This window comes from Neolamprologus multifasciatus, chromosome 7 (assembly GCF_963576455.1).
Source record: "Neolamprologus multifasciatus chromosome 7, fNeoMul1.2, whole genome shotgun sequence".
In the NCBI taxonomy this organism is placed as follows: domain Eukaryota; kingdom Metazoa; phylum Chordata; class Actinopteri; order Cichliformes; family Cichlidae; genus Neolamprologus; species Neolamprologus multifasciatus.
The window spans coordinates 34,703,147-34,718,819 of NC_140445.1; the positions used below are offsets into that span (position 1 = coordinate 34,703,147).

Consider the following 15,673-nt stretch of genomic DNA (forward strand, 5'->3'; position numbering starts at 1 on the left):
AAAAAGTGTCCCTTGATGTCTAAATTAAATTGATAAAATTAATGAAATCAAGTGGCCTTTTCAGACTGATACTATTTTGAATTCCACCTAATTTCAACACAAGTTCATTATAACCTACTGAGCAAGTGCAAATGCAAGTCTTTTTTTTTTTATGAAGTCAGGGGTTGTTATGTAGTAGTGGTTTTATCTTTGCAAAAAGAAACTGCAGGATGGACGGTCTTAACAGCACCTTTACCTTTGTCCCACTTGATCAACACCACCACACACAGCCTAGTGTTCTGATACTCTTGTGATCGAAAGTAAATAGAAGTTGGAATGTCTTAGAAGTAGATTCAACACATTATTATAAATGTATTAAAAGGTCAGAGTGTAAGCATTCATTTTCACATGCTTTCATGTGAAAATGAAGTTCACAGGACTCTGTGCAGCCCTAAACTAAGTGCACCCTTACAGCTTCAACAGGATTGAAGAAGGTAAGTGGCAGCCCAGTTCCACTTAGCAAATGCACTTGATTAAATATTTTTCACTAAATGTACCTGTATATTGTTTACATGTTTGAAATAAATTAACAAAACAAACAAACAAAACAAACAAATTATCATTAGGAAGTGTGACCAACAGAAATTTGGGCAGTTTGTTGGTCTGCACAAATATTGCCTGTTTGGAAGGATTGTCAGGAGAAAGCCTCTTCTCTTTACAAACCACATGGCAGGACATCTTAGGACTAAACAAATTGCAAGACTTCTGGAACAATGTAATTTCACCAGACAAGACCAAAGTGGACATGTGTGGTCATAATGCACAGTGATACACTTGGTGAAAACCAAAAACAGCATATAAAAACACCTTATACCAAGTGTCAAACACGGTGGTGGAGGGGTTATAATTTGGGCTTGTTTTGCGGCCACAGGACCTGAGCACCTTGTGGTCATTAAGTTAAGCATGAACTCTTGAGTTACTCATGAGTAACACTGAACATATGAACACTGATGAATTCCTGTCTCAAACATAAGGTCGGCTGCTCGACGAGTAAAGCCTGGGAACAGGACCATGATCTCAAGCATATCAAATCTACAACAGAATGACTGAAAAATAGAAAAATCCTAGTGTTGCAATGGCCTGGTCAGAATCCAGACCTAAACGTGAGTGAAATGGTGTGGGGGACATAAAGAGAGCTGTGGATAAACTAATGTCTGCAAACTGCAATAAACTGAAGCAATGTAAACAAGAGTGGGCTAAAATCCTTCTATGACAACAACAGAGACTGAGAAAGCTGATAAATCATGATTTGAAGTAAGTGCTGCTTTAAGTGACTCTACAAGCTACTGAATCATGGGGTGTAGTATTTCACACTATGCCTTAGAGCTGTGAAAACCCAAGACAGAGGCTTTATAGAGCCAGACTTTGAGACTTCAAAATGCAGAGCCCAAAACCAATAGATGGACTTCACGGATGCTACGTCTATCATTAATTCAGTGGACGGGCCTCATGGAACATGTAGTGAAAGGCACCTACATCCACATTGACTTTTGTATTTGATGGAAGTATTTGTTGGCTTTTTGTTTGCCATGGTTCCTAATTTAACGTATCACACACTGTCAGCTGGGCAGACACAGTTAACCTGATCACAGCATGAACCAAATGAGGTGCGTTAACTTCCTGTAAAGTGCAGCATTCATACAGTACTACTACGTAAACACCATCATTTTGTATTATGTACAAACTGGAAGAAAGTTTGTTTACTATCATTATTAGCCTGTTTGTTTGTCCATTTTCACCAACCAGTTTGAAGTCTATTGACAGTTCTTTATTTCTGTATATGTTTAATAACCTTCCACCATTAATCATTTAATCTTTTGTGTTCAAGAGGCATCTAAGAGGCCACAAACATGATGCAGTCATGAAGACGTTATTCTTGGTGAATCGCGAATGCATCAGTATCATTCTGCAGAATAAATACTCACTTCCTGTCAGTTTTTTTAGCCCTTCCCCTGCCATAAACGTAGAACTGACTATGACGTTTAAATAGCCTTAGTTTTGCATAAATGTATGCATTGCTCATGTTTGCACAATATCATATGGTCCCGGTAAGTTCCAGATGGCTTACGAGTTGTTACATGAAATTACTGAAGCTTTTTCATGCATGAAAAAATCATGTATGAATTCATGTTTCCTAAAATAAAATTTGGCTCTGAGTCAGTAGTCTCCTTATTGGATGAGGGTTAAAGTTTAAATTCATTTTAATTAAAGGTCTTTGGTGGAATAGTACCAAAAAAACGAGTAAATTTCCACCACAAAGCATTTCCTCTGACTGAGCACAGACAGGGAAGGGGAAGTTTTCTACACCCTGACATAAAAGTGCCTTCTCAGATACACTTTAAGGCACTGATGTCAGTGTTTCTTTCTTTAGGAGCTTCTATGTATCCTCTAGGGGGAGTAGTGGCAGCTCTGGCACATACCCTCCCATTGCCAGTAATGATAGTTATTTATCGAAGCTTTTCCTGTTGTTTGTCATATTTATACGTGTCTCCTCCCTTTCTTTTGTTTCCTTTAATCTTGCTCCTTCCTCTTTTTTATGCTGATTTTATATTTTTATTGTTTACGCCTAAAAGCAGTTCTCCATCGCTTACTCTCCCTTTCTGTTTGTCTTCCTCTTTTTTCTCTCTCCAGCCCTTCCTCCGTCTCCCCTTTGTCCTCTAAGTGGGCCAGAGGTCTGCTTGTCTGAAGTTTGTTTGGGAACACCATAGGGGACAGATTGCCCACTCCTTAAACATCAAAACGGTGACTAGAGGCGATCGTATATCAGCTCAGTCCACCAAGATTGAACACACAACTTTTGTCACATTTGCCTGCTAGTCAGTCATGAGGCTTAACAGCTGCTGGTTTGCTGCTGGCTCTAAGTTTGATTTGACTCCAGCAGTTGATCATTTAATAGAGAAATTCATTCAATGCTGAATACAGCAAACTGTTTTGTCCTCTCTCTATTACCATTGTTTTTTTGGTCCCACTTTTATGAAAAATGTTTTAAATATTCATGTAAAAAAATTTGGTGTTATCTAAAAAGGAAGTCTTTAGCCTGAGGTGAAAACAAGTAAACATAAAACAAAATACAGGAAGTCTCGCTGTTTTTTATGTGGTGTAAGTATAACCACAGAAATCTGCTGAGGCCCTTTGTTTGTAGTTGAAATTGCATTTTAAGTTAGTTCTGAGAACATGTTGGCAAAAACCCCCAATTCCAAGTCTGCATCGTGGGTTTGAGCAAACATGTCCAGAAAATGTCACAGTTATGTAATGGTTATGCAGTGTTGTGTAATACTATGCACAATACACTTTAAAAAATAACAACAAATAAGGAGACCGCATTAGACCACCTTTAGCTTTGATTATAGCCTGCTATCCCTGTGGCGTTTTTTAACACCATAACTCAGAGGAATATAGAACATCCAAATATAAAACAAACTGTCATGAAACACAGGGAAAGGAGGAGAGGACACAACAAAGGGCAAGAGGAGACGCAATGCATACAAAAGGTAAGGTGGGAAACACAGCAGGAACAAATCAAGAATAACAAGACAAGGGAAGTTAAACTCAACACAAGCAGTGTTGGGAAGGTTACTTTTAAAATGTATTCCATTACAGAATACATGCCCCAAAATGTATTCTGTAACGTATTCTGTTACGTTATGAGAGTAACGTATTCTGAATACTTTGAATTACTTATCATGCTGTTTACAACTACATGAATGTACTATTGATGTGATTTATTACTGTTACTGAAGGTCCGCTGCTCCGAACCGTAGTAAAGGGACCTCTGGCTAATACGGTGAGTTCTGTGTCGGGCTTGTAGCTGAAAACTAGCTTTACTTTGTTGTCTGGGTCAACTTTGCTAGCCAGAGACAGAGAGAGGCGTTGAAAGGCTGCTCCAACGAAACTTATTGTTTTTGGAGGAAAACACGAACACGGTGTACAGTCGAGTCTTTATTGACTATGTGCACGTTAGCATATGCTACTTCCGGTGCGGAAACTCCTGTGGGGAGCTTTGTTTCCGGTGTCCTATTCGCGCCCTGTTTACGGTCCAAAACAAGTTAAGCAAATAAATAAATAAAGCGGCGATTTACATTTCTATAGATGTCTCGGGCATTTACCCAATATATCTGTAAATGATGTTCATCGACTTGTCGATATTTTTCCCCCACGCCTCAGGGGAAAAGAGAAAATGGATTCAAATGTTATATTTCTCAGCTGTCCCTCGTTTATCGCGGGTGTTATGTTCTAAAAATAACCAGTGATAGGTGAAATCAAGTAGCCAGTTTTATTTTTTTGACAGTGCAAAACGTTTCGTGTACATCGTGGACATACAGCACTGCACTTCAGAGTCACACTGCTAGCGATAGATGCAGCGATTCTGTACTGTACAGGAGAGACGGAGGAGATCGTCTGCAGCGATCAGGACGCAGGACGTAAAAAAGCATGCAAACTTGCACTAAAAAATCTGCGAAACAACGAGGTGAAAGGTGAACCGCGTTATAGCGAGGGACCGCTGTAATTTTGAAGGTAAGTCACAACATACCCTTCGTAAATACTAATGTATAGAAACCGTTACCAGCAATCATTCATTTTTTGTGTGGCTTTTTTTCAAGGTTTGTTAACATGCTGTGTAGGTGTGTACTTGACTAGCTGATATCGACATAACGGGGAAAACATCTGGTTTGACTATTGTTCACCTGTAGTTTGAATGCTGAACATTTGCCTGTTTAAATCATAAGACCAGTCACTATACAGAGATGTGCTTCTGAATGTGGACGATGTGTCTTCTGCTGCAGTGATGCAGTTCTGCTTGTGTTTAGTGATGTAAACAACTGATCGATCTAAACTCTTTAAATGTCAAAATTGATCATTAGATTTTTATGACACAACAGTGGTGAGTGTTCCCACCTTCTCCTCTTTGTAACTTAACGCGATCGTTCCGTTTTCGAGTTTTGGACATCAATTTTGGAGTATATCTTTGCAGTAGCGATTGACCGCAAAGTAAAGCTACCGGAAATGTACAACCCCACATCCGGTCTCAAACCAGGAAGTTAGCATTTTCTCGTGCACAGGGTCAATAGCTTACTTACAACTGGGCTCGTCAGGCACTCTTCTTGGCTGCAGTGGTTATTATTATATTTACATGCTTCCAGCTCCCGTTTTTGCTCGATGACAACTCGTACTTTTCCTTTTTCTCCCTCCCTCGCTCACAGACACATAACGTGTATGGCAGTCCATTCTCCCTGCAGCACGGACTACACTGCCTATGATGCTACATTCTTTAGAGCTATGCCTGTAGCATTCTGCTTATTAGCTTAGCACAACAACAACAGGCGCTCTCTCACCCAGGAAACACACAGAGAGGGAGCGTCACCCTGTAACCATGGCGACCGTAACGCTGCCACCTGGAACAACAGATCGTAGCTGTCAAACAAAACCCAAACAGGCCTGACCCGCCACAATATGAAACAGGGAAGTACCGCCGTGTAATCCATTTATTTTAACAAAGTAACTGTATTCTAAATACCACCTTTTTAAACGGTAACTGTAACGGAATACAGTTACTCATATTTTGGATTTTAAATACGTAACGGCGGTACATGTATTCCGTTACTCCCCAACACTGAACACAAGGCACACGAGATGATAGACTATCAAAATAAAACAGGAAATAAATTAAGGTGAGACAAAGGGGGTGTCCAAATTCATGGGCTGTGTCACTACCCGATCCGTACTGGAAACCCGATTGGTACCATGTGTAACAGAGTTTATGTGGTATTATTCCACTTGCCACAAATGTCAGTGTAATGGGGAAACAGCGCCCTCTCTTGGTGTGGCTGGTTAGGTGAGGCTGGCTGCAGTAATCGCTGCCAATCTGCCGTAGCCATACGAGAGGTGAGTTGTATTGTTCCACACACAATGTAGCTAAGTAGTACAGGCACATAAAAGGTGTTTGATTAACTGATGGGCACCGAGTGTAATAAGGGCTTAGTGGACACATGTCCACAACACCAGTTTTATGTACTTTTCATTTGTTTATTATTGTGTAAAACTGTATGCTAAAGCGGAATGCTAATGGGATGTGTGCTGTGCGGAGTGGTGTGTGGCAAGCCAGTGCACTGATAATACACCGTTGTTTCCATTCAGCAAATAATGTGGCAACGATCGATCAGAGACTCCTTGTCTTCTTAAAAACACAACACAACGCAGAGTCGAAGAGTCTGTTTGGGCCGAACTGTTGCAGCGGGGTGACACACAAACCGGTTACACATGCATGTGCGAAATAGTGATGGGTCGTTCGCGAACGAAATGGCTCTTAGAGCCGGCTCTTTGAAGTGAACGACGCGAGCCGGCTCCTTATCGCGAGCCGTCACATAGTTTTTTTTTTCTTTCTCTCAGCCTCTCTCTCACACTGTTTTTCTGCTTCACTCCGCACGTGAGCCTTGTGCTTTACGCTGGGCAGAGGGGGGAGGGGCGGTAGTTACACTCAGTAGCACAGGAACAGAGACAGAGGGAGAGAGAGAGAAAGGGACAACAACGTCACATTAGAAAGATATAGTAATCATCCACAACTATTTTCAGTTGCAGATGATAAAGGATTCAGAAAGTTTATTCATGCGGGCCCATATGACAGAGAATATGCATGTTCTTTTTGTTTTCATATTTGAATTTATATTTAATTGTGTTGTGGTTTGCAGTGTTTTGTGTTGTTTCACTTTAAATTTGTAAAAGGAAAAAGCTGAAAATTTAAATAGTTAAAATTTGAAATGTGAATAGTTGATTTTTGTATTATATGATTTATTTATTACATTTTATGTGGAGTGAATAAATAAAAGTATATTTATGGTGGCCCCTAGAGACAAAGCACATACAAACTTCAAATCACGTACAAACTCCAAAACACGTAAAAACACGTACAAACTCCGAAGCACGTAAAGACTCCGAAGCACGTAAAAACTCCGAAGCACGTAAAAACTCAGAAGCACATAAAAACGCAAAACACGTACAAAAGACAACAGAAGTGCTCCAGGATGCTGGGCGCAGTGTTGAGCTTTGGTGTGTGGTAGTAACAGGTAAATGAACTTTTTTTTTTAAATTATTTGAATATATATGAGTGCCTGTGTATAAATACACAAACAATACACACATGCTTTCAATTGTGTAATTTAAGTGATCTAGTAGCTCTGCTTTGGAAGTTCAGTTCATGCTAGAAATGTGTTTTGGAGTTTGTACGTGTTTTGTCTCTAGGGGCCACCGCATATATTTATATATAAACATATATAAATAAAACCACTTTTTTACGTTAGTAATTCCTTTTGTGCATAATTTTATATTATTGTTAATAATAAATTAATTAAAGCAACAAAACAACCTGAAGAGCCGGTTCGGAGCCGAAAGAGCCGGCTCTTTTTAGTGAGCCGAACCGAAAGAGCCCGATCTCTAAAAAGAGCCGGAAATCCCATCACTAGTGCAAAAGGTGTCTACTTCCGGCCGAAGCATTTTACGATAGTTACGGGTCAGAATATCTGTTAAGAATAATAAGTATCGCTTAAATTGTTTGGAGTAATGAAACATTTCAGTATAATGTAGACAAAAACGAAAAATAAAACGATAGTTACGGATCAGGACTCCCCGATCCTTACTGCACATGTGCAAAGTCGGACCTTACAAATTGGGTCTACCTGATCCATACCGTGCATGTGCAGAAGTATTTTTCTTCTTCTGTTTCGTTTAATGGCAGTTTACTCCCCAGTGTACGAGGATACTGCCACCTGCTGACTGAGCGAATCAGCCCTATTGTAAAATGAACAAGCGTCATTACAAATGCGTGTTTTATTATGTTTTGGGTAAAAATATTTGCTTTATGCTGTAAAAAAAAACAAAAAACGTCCTTGTGAGATGCAGATGGCACACACGTTTAAAGAGGCACTGACGTCTCACATGGCTGACTGTCAGAGCTGGTTGCCTTGTCAGTTTTGCAGCATCAGTCTCAGTCTGTAAGTTGGTCAGAGTCACAGTGTTGATGCAGCTGTGCTCATCGGTCACAGTCTGGGTGAACCTCTACCCTCTGCGCTGCCGGGAGGCTTTTAGGCATCTAAAACAAACACACAAAGACACACTGGAGATGAAGACAAACTCCTGAGCATTTTTAATGAACAACACAGCACAGCCAGTGCAGGGCTTTCACAGTTATTTGCCCTAGACAGAGAGGAGAAGAGCAGGTAAAAAGCAAACCCAAGCAAAACCCAAGTAATTAACAGAGAAAGGAAAATACAGAGACACATTTAGAGTGACAGACAAGATAGTCAGCCATGCTACACTGCTGAGCTCAAATTATCCAGTAAGCACCAATCATAAAGTACATCTGCAGCCACAAGTTTTAAAAAAACAAAACATGCTCATCTGTGTCACATTATTCAACAATCGATGCAGTGGTTATATTCAGTAGTTTGGTGATCAAAAGGCACCACATGTCTGTACAAAATTTTGAGGCTATTTATCAAGTATATCTAGAGATATTTAATGTAAATGTGGCAAATTAGATAATGGGTAAAAAAAAAACCCTGTGTTTTTAAAAAGAAACTAATGAGAAGTTTCATACTGGGTCAACCAGCAGGCCTGACTTTGCCCTCCCTTGTGACATACACAAGACAGGTAGAATATTTAGTTATAAAGGTAGAAAAGACAGAATCAAAATCATGATATGAAAAAAGTATAAAATGTTAGCATTAAACCTGAAGACAGCTGTTTCTCCAGATGTTCGATGTACTGCTGACGTCTGTCGATCATTCTCTCCCACTCAGAGACCTCGGAGGTCAGGCTGGCAAGTCGTCGGGCCTGTTTATCAACGAGAACCTGCAACACAGCAAAGATGTTAAAGTGTAAGAAGAAGATCTCTGAACTTCACTGATAAATGCATCGAGGCAACTGCTGAAGCTTTCTTCTTTGTAAGGTTCAGTCAGCATGCACAGCTCCTGATCCAGGACAGCTCCAGTGCTAATGGTACAGCAGCTGTTGATATTTATGCAGCATTTGGAAAGTTTGCCATGTTTTTAACACCCTCACAATTGACTTCCTTGCCTCAGTAGCCCTGTTAATGTTGGTAAGGTAATGTTGGCTGAAACCTGCCCACATATAAAGAGATCGCTTGGTAGTGGCCATTTCCAGCTCCAGTTGCTTAAGTAATGTGCTAATTTATTTACCACCGCCTCATATGTGAGTCATCAATATACTTTGCAAAATACTTTTTGCAGCAAACATGAGTGTGACTGATGACTTGATCTCTTCATGATTCCTGATAATTTATTGGTTAATTTCCTGGTTTTTGCTCACCTTCATGGAGCTGATGCCAGTGCAAGCCCCACCCCCTGACCTTGCCTCAGTCAGGCTCCTCATACTCTGGAGGATCCGGTTCATGCGGCGTTGTATGGCTGCCTTTTCAGTCTCCAGATCCTCCGACTCCTTCTGCAGGTCTCTGACTGTCCTCCATTGTCTGTCCCTCCTGGTAGACAATGTCTGCAGGACCTTCCTCACCTGGAGAGAAACACATTTAAATCAGCCAAACCACCAAGGAAGCTACAGAGCTATGGGCTTGAAATCTGATATTTTATGCCATTTTAGGTGATTTTGATTAATAAAAAGTAGAAGATGGTTACCTGTAATTTTATCAATACTTTCAGCTTAACAAAGCTGCCATATTCAGTGTTATATTTTACCCAGCTTACAAAGGACAGCACAAATATATAATATAATAATAATATAACAATCAGTGATTAGGTAATTAATCAATTACTGGGTTTAAATGACAATAAATTAGTAGCTAGTGTGTTAGTGTAGTGTTATTTTTAATCAAATAACACTACACTAACACACTAGTGTAGACTCCAAAATTTTAGACTCCAAAATTAACTGTTTTCTTCAAAGTTGTTAGTTGTAGCTTTAAAAAACATCCAAAATATATAATCTGAAGCATATGCTGGAGATTTTGTGGCAAAGATTGCACACTAGGTTGTCTGATTTGCTGTGAAAAGTAATTTACAGAGCTCTCACCTGTTTGTGAGTCCGTCCCACTTGTATATTTTTCTTACGAAGGCTCTCCAAACGCTTTGTTGCCCCGTCCATCTCTCTTCCCATCATTTCTCCGTGCTGCTCCAGTAGCTCCACGTTCTCAGTCACCTCTTCCAGCAGGTGAGCCAGACCCAGCGAGAGCATCTTCACCTGAGACACAGGGACCTGACCTAGTGCAGGTGAACACCAGACATGGTGAAGTCCTACCAGTAAAGTGGACAACTGCAACACTTGGCTCACCCTCATGCTCCAAAACTTCATCAGTTAGCGGCTTTAAATCCCTCTATTCAAGTCTACTGACAACTCAGAAGCACATCTGATTAAATACCAGAGTACCAGCAGCTGTTGAGCTGTTGAGAGGTGACTAAACGTCTGCAGGGTCTGTAGTGTACTGATATGTCTCGGATGTTCCCAGAGGAGGTCTGGAGCTCTGTATGGTGAAGGACAGAGGGATGAGGAGAGGGTGGAGAGCCACATGGAGGCAAGAAGGGGTGTTCCCAGTCTGACGTATGAATTATAAAATAGGAGAATTTAACCACAAGTTTGAATATTATATTTAACATCACAGGCTGGCTTGTAATATATATTCATTGTATGAATTTTAAGTGATCAATACACTAATACCTTTCTTTCACATGTGCACATCACACATTGTTTGCACACGGAAAATTATTTAATAACTCCTTAAAGAAAGACGAACAATAACAAACGTTTGCAATGTTTAATAATTTAAACTAAAGCCAACACTTTGCTGAACTTTGAACACATTTTTCCCTATGTGAAAGAGCCAGTGTTGCATTTATACATGAAAGAAAGAGAGAAAGAGAGACGCCTGCTGGTTGTTTCAGGAGCTGCGATGAGCTCTGTACTTCTACAAAGTGAACTGGATATACAGGATATTTATTTCTTCCTCCAAGCCAAGTCTGTAGTTGGTTAGAGGGAACACTATGTTTAAATCATATGCAAAAATAACATCAACGACAACAATATTGTTACTAATGAAGTAAAGTGCAACTCCAAGAGCAGCCACACTGATCAGGAGTAATATTTTCTGACTCTCACACAGTATCAGCTCTAACAGTTTCAGATCCTCGTGTTGGGGAAACATAGGCACCATTTTTAATTGTTGCCCATATTCTCTTCTGACTCTGGGGACAAACGATGGTAAAATACTGACCCAAGGCCATAGGGATGATGGTTTTCACATATGTATGTGCAGAAATCAGAATGAGCTTAAGGAGAGATTTTTATTTAAAAACAAAAAAATACATCTAATGGGAAACTCTACAGATGTACAGGGATATCTACTTAACAGGTGTTCATGATCCCCTCAGCCAGTAATAAGACAAAAAGCACAACTGCATGCACTAGCTAACGTTTTTGGGTACAGGTCAGGGTAATGCTTTATAATACAGCATGTAAATAAGGGTGTAATTCTCCTGTATTTAACTGGACTTTCAAGGTATTTTATTTTAAATTACAGTGTAATTATATTTTACATACAAATGCTTAAAGGCACACTAGAATAACTTACATTGTAAATATGCTGTACTTTTCAGGATTCAGGGTTTATATTTTAATATTTTGTCTTTACACATTTATGTTTTTACATCTTTATTTAATAGTCACTATGTTCATGTACATGAAAGATGTTCTTTTATTCAACTGTCCTTTTATTTTATCAAGATAATTATAATAACTTATAAGAAAAAGATAAATACCATTAAAATTTGCAGGCCATTGTGTCCTTATAATAATTGTGTCCTTATAATAATGGAGCCAAGTCTAACGTCTAACTTTTTTTTTCTGTCACAATGACTGTTCAAACATAACTGTAAAAAGGAGTGTACAGAAAGCACTTTCCTGTAAAATACCAGGAAGTAGGTAAGGTTATACTACTCTGTAATAGGCAGGGCCGTGCAGAGAGGTTTAAAGGGGCGGGTGCTCAAAGTTAAAAAGGGGCACATTGAACCAGGCTGAATAACAGCAACACACATTCATCAAGAATCTAATATGGGAAGGGCAGGGCTGTGTTGATTTGAGACTGTAGACATTAAAAAGTCCATAGGAGAGATGGTAGCTGATTAAACAAGTATCATGAGATAATAACAAAATGCAAAGATTGGTGACAGCGCTTGGAACCATAAGGCAACAAAAAACTGTGAGAAATAAATTAGGCTCTGCCTGTGAATCACTCTTTGCTTCTCTTCTTCCTTCCATCCCATCATTTCATATATCACTCTCCGCTTGCTGTCTATCTGAGAACAAGGCACAACTTGCTATTGCAATAAACTATAATCTAATTATCCACACCTAACAGCTCTTGCACTTAATCTATAATAAAATGATGACAGAAAAATGTTATAGCACTGCCTTTAGTAGCCTCACACAGCTCCTACTGTTTCCTCCTCATGTCCTTACCAGCCAATGTTATATCATGAGTAATAATTTAAAAAAAAAAACCCCATATACATAAAACAAACACATGCACGCACACACAGTGACATTTTAGACCTTCTTCAGAATACTGTATACACTATGGGCATCATGGTGCTGATCCAGAATCCTTACATTATTATTTATTACTAGAGCTACAATAATAAAGCAATGAGGAGGGGGAAGTAATAAATATGAAATAATGTATTTATGATGATTCCATTTGTTTCACTATCCACTCTGTGCAGGGGCAAAGCTTATTACATTTTTAAACTGTGAAGATATAATTTTACTGCTGTAAAATCCAAATTTTGTCTTATTTAAAATATAGATCTAATATAATCTGCTTCTTAATGTATGTTCTTTAAAGTACAGCGTGTGTTTTTTAAAATATTATAATAATGCATAATTATGTGGACATGCACATTAGATCGTTTTTTAGTGAAATATAAGCCCCACAGAAAGGCAGGAAAAGCCCGGAAACTTACTTTAAAACTAAATATGTTCCCTAAAACGGTGGACAGAGCTACAGACCCATGACAGCCTTACACAGGTAGCCAGCAGCTATGACCAGCACTACTTGTGCAGTTAATAAAAGGACAGGTAATGTTTGTCGCGCTGTTGCACACACAGCACGCTCATTTGTTTCAGTTCGTCAGTTGCCATAAGACAACTTACCAACGTATACGTAATAAGCTAATACTCCTGTGTGCTATACACTAAAGTGTACGCTGTACACCTACTTACTGGTTTTGTCGCATCAGTCTGTATGGAAGAAATATAGTAAGTCTGTGTCTCTGAGTTAATTTGTGTTTCTCCTACAGCTCTGGACTGCATAAAATGCGCGTGCTCTTTGTGAGCTCGTTCCCAGCTCGTAACCAGCGCGTTCCGCCGTCAAGGGCGATCATTGGTTAAATGTGATCATGTGACTGATGCAAGCCAGATCCTTTTATTCAGCAAAACTGTGATTAATAGTTAAATATTATTGTTGAGGGGCCCAGACAGGACTCCGCACGCACACACACATTAAAAAAAATAAATAAATTCTTAAAAAGTTGCCTCAACAAAAGGGCACTTTGGGCACCCATCAGGAAAGGGGCGGGTGCTCAAGCCCCTCTAGCCCCCCCCCCCCACCCCCCCTTTTAAAACATTGACTTTCTACAAAAACAAACAAAGAAAGAAAGCGTATACTACCTACCTAGGTTACATAGAGACCAAGTATGGACATAAAGAACATACTGGAGCATTTACCTGCTAAACAGCCAGATATCCTCCATGTGGGGGTAAAGACCGAAAACAGAGCAAATATTGGAGATACAGTGTTCAGCTGGACAGAAATATAACACACAGCTGAATGATAATGTTTCCTCATATCTGCTGGACGTGGGTGCTAGTGATGTGATCAAGTACACTCAGACAGGCTTGTTTTGATTTCATGTTATAAAACACAAAAGATGAAACCTGCACTAAAATGTTTTATTTTATTGGATAAAAAGAGACAGGAAAAAGAATGAAACTGATTCATTCCGATGTGGGTTGTTAATGCCAGAAAGCTGATGAAAATATTATTTCCAAACCTTCTTGTTTGGCCTCTTTGTGCCAGTTAAGGTTTTCTGCAGTGAACTGAATTAAGAGAATAAGACTTCCTGCACTCAGACGCAGGCTGAAAGAGTGGCTTTGTCAAAAAGAGGCAGACCAACAAACTCTTTGAATTGTTTTGGAGCAAGGACAGGCCTCATGCACAAATGGCACTATGTAAGCTCATAAAGACCGATTTATAAAAGGAGAGAAAAGAGTCAGCCTCAGCCCACTGCTTCCTCCTGGCGTTGTGCAGAAAAAAGCTGCAGGGCAGCAGAGTCACCGGGTCACTACATGAGCAAGAGGACAACAAAGTAAGGCAGCGTGTCTTTGTTATTATTAATATGTATGAATGACTTCTGTGAATAATATACAATAAATAATGCTTTGATCCTTAATGATAATAAAGCTCTATATGTCGACATTTAAAAGGTGAGGTTGTCTTATAGGAGCGATTTTAGTAAACCAAAGCTTCATAGGAAATTATTATATTTTGTATTGCCTTGTCAACCTAATGAAAGACTTAATTGAGGGCTCTTTAAAATAAAATTATGAAAAGTGACATGGAGATCAGAAGTGTTTTTAAGCTGTAAATCTTAAGTTGCATTGAGCCCATTAACTCTCAGAATGCTTTTTGTAGCCTCATTAGCTTGTTTTTCTCGGACCCAGAAGCTACTGTAGTCTACCCTCCTGTCCAGAGTGTGGTTACATATCCATCCTTCATAGGGAGATTGGTGGAAAACAGAGTCAGAAACAACATTTAACTAGTGTTTATTGATAAATAAATGCATTAATAAAATGTTAATATTTAGTTTGTCTCATTTGTTTTGGGTGGGTCAGCAGCATTTAACTGTTAAGTGCACTAATTACTTGATTCAAAATGTATGATGCGTTCACCTGTGTTCAGTTGGACTGGCACTTTTAAATGGAATTAATTATTAATCATATAATACCAGATCAAACATAAAGCCTGTGGGCCAGAATCAGCCTGGCAAAGACTCCAATCCGGCCCACTTGAAGGCTTTGGAAAATGCCAAGAAATGCACAGATTTTGAACTTTAAACTGTGTTTTTTATAATGTGTACAGGTTTTCCTACTGATAAAGCCAGTCATGCTATCCTTCTACAACAAAGTAGTTAAGTAATAGATAAACAACTAAATGACAGAAAAGTTTTCACTCCCCATCACCACTACTACTATTGCTATGTTTTTTTTAAATCTGTGAATTAAGAAAAACTTTATGTTTTATAAATACAGGACAGTGCGAGCAATGAGCTACCAGAACATTCTCTGTAATTTCACACATTCATCATGTAACTAAGACACAGTGTTTAACATGCACTTCTTTTTCTTATATTAAGAAATCTCAGGGGCTAAATGTTTAGGAAATGTCATTCACTGATCCATTTAAGATCAAAGTGAGCTGTCAAATGAGTTTGACATTCCTGATATAAACTCTTCTATAGTGGCTTTTGACTTAAACGCCATTAGAAGTGTAAGGCTGAGGAGCCAAGAGCATGTGTCAGGGGTGTGTGTGTCTGTGTTTGTCTGAGGAGGCTGGACT

At 39.2% G+C, this 15,673-nt stretch overlaps 1 protein-coding gene across 1 annotated transcript; it reads right to left on the minus strand.

Annotated features, from left to right (window-relative positions):
- Window positions 1–7,862: 7,862 nt before the first annotated feature.
- Window positions 7,863–10,736, minus strand: LOC146514657 (uncharacterized). The gene is made up of 4 exons (XM_085166081.1): window positions 10,078–10,736; window positions 9,361–9,561; window positions 8,763–8,883; window positions 7,863–8,122 (listed from the first exon to the last, which is right to left on the minus strand). Exons 1-4 carry the CDS (start codon window positions 10,354–10,356, stop codon window positions 8,115–8,117), a joined length of 609 nt encoding a protein of 202 aa, XP_085022207.1. The 5' UTR covers window positions 10,357–10,736; the 3' UTR covers window positions 7,863–8,114.
- Window positions 10,737–15,673: the final 4,937 nt, after the last annotated feature.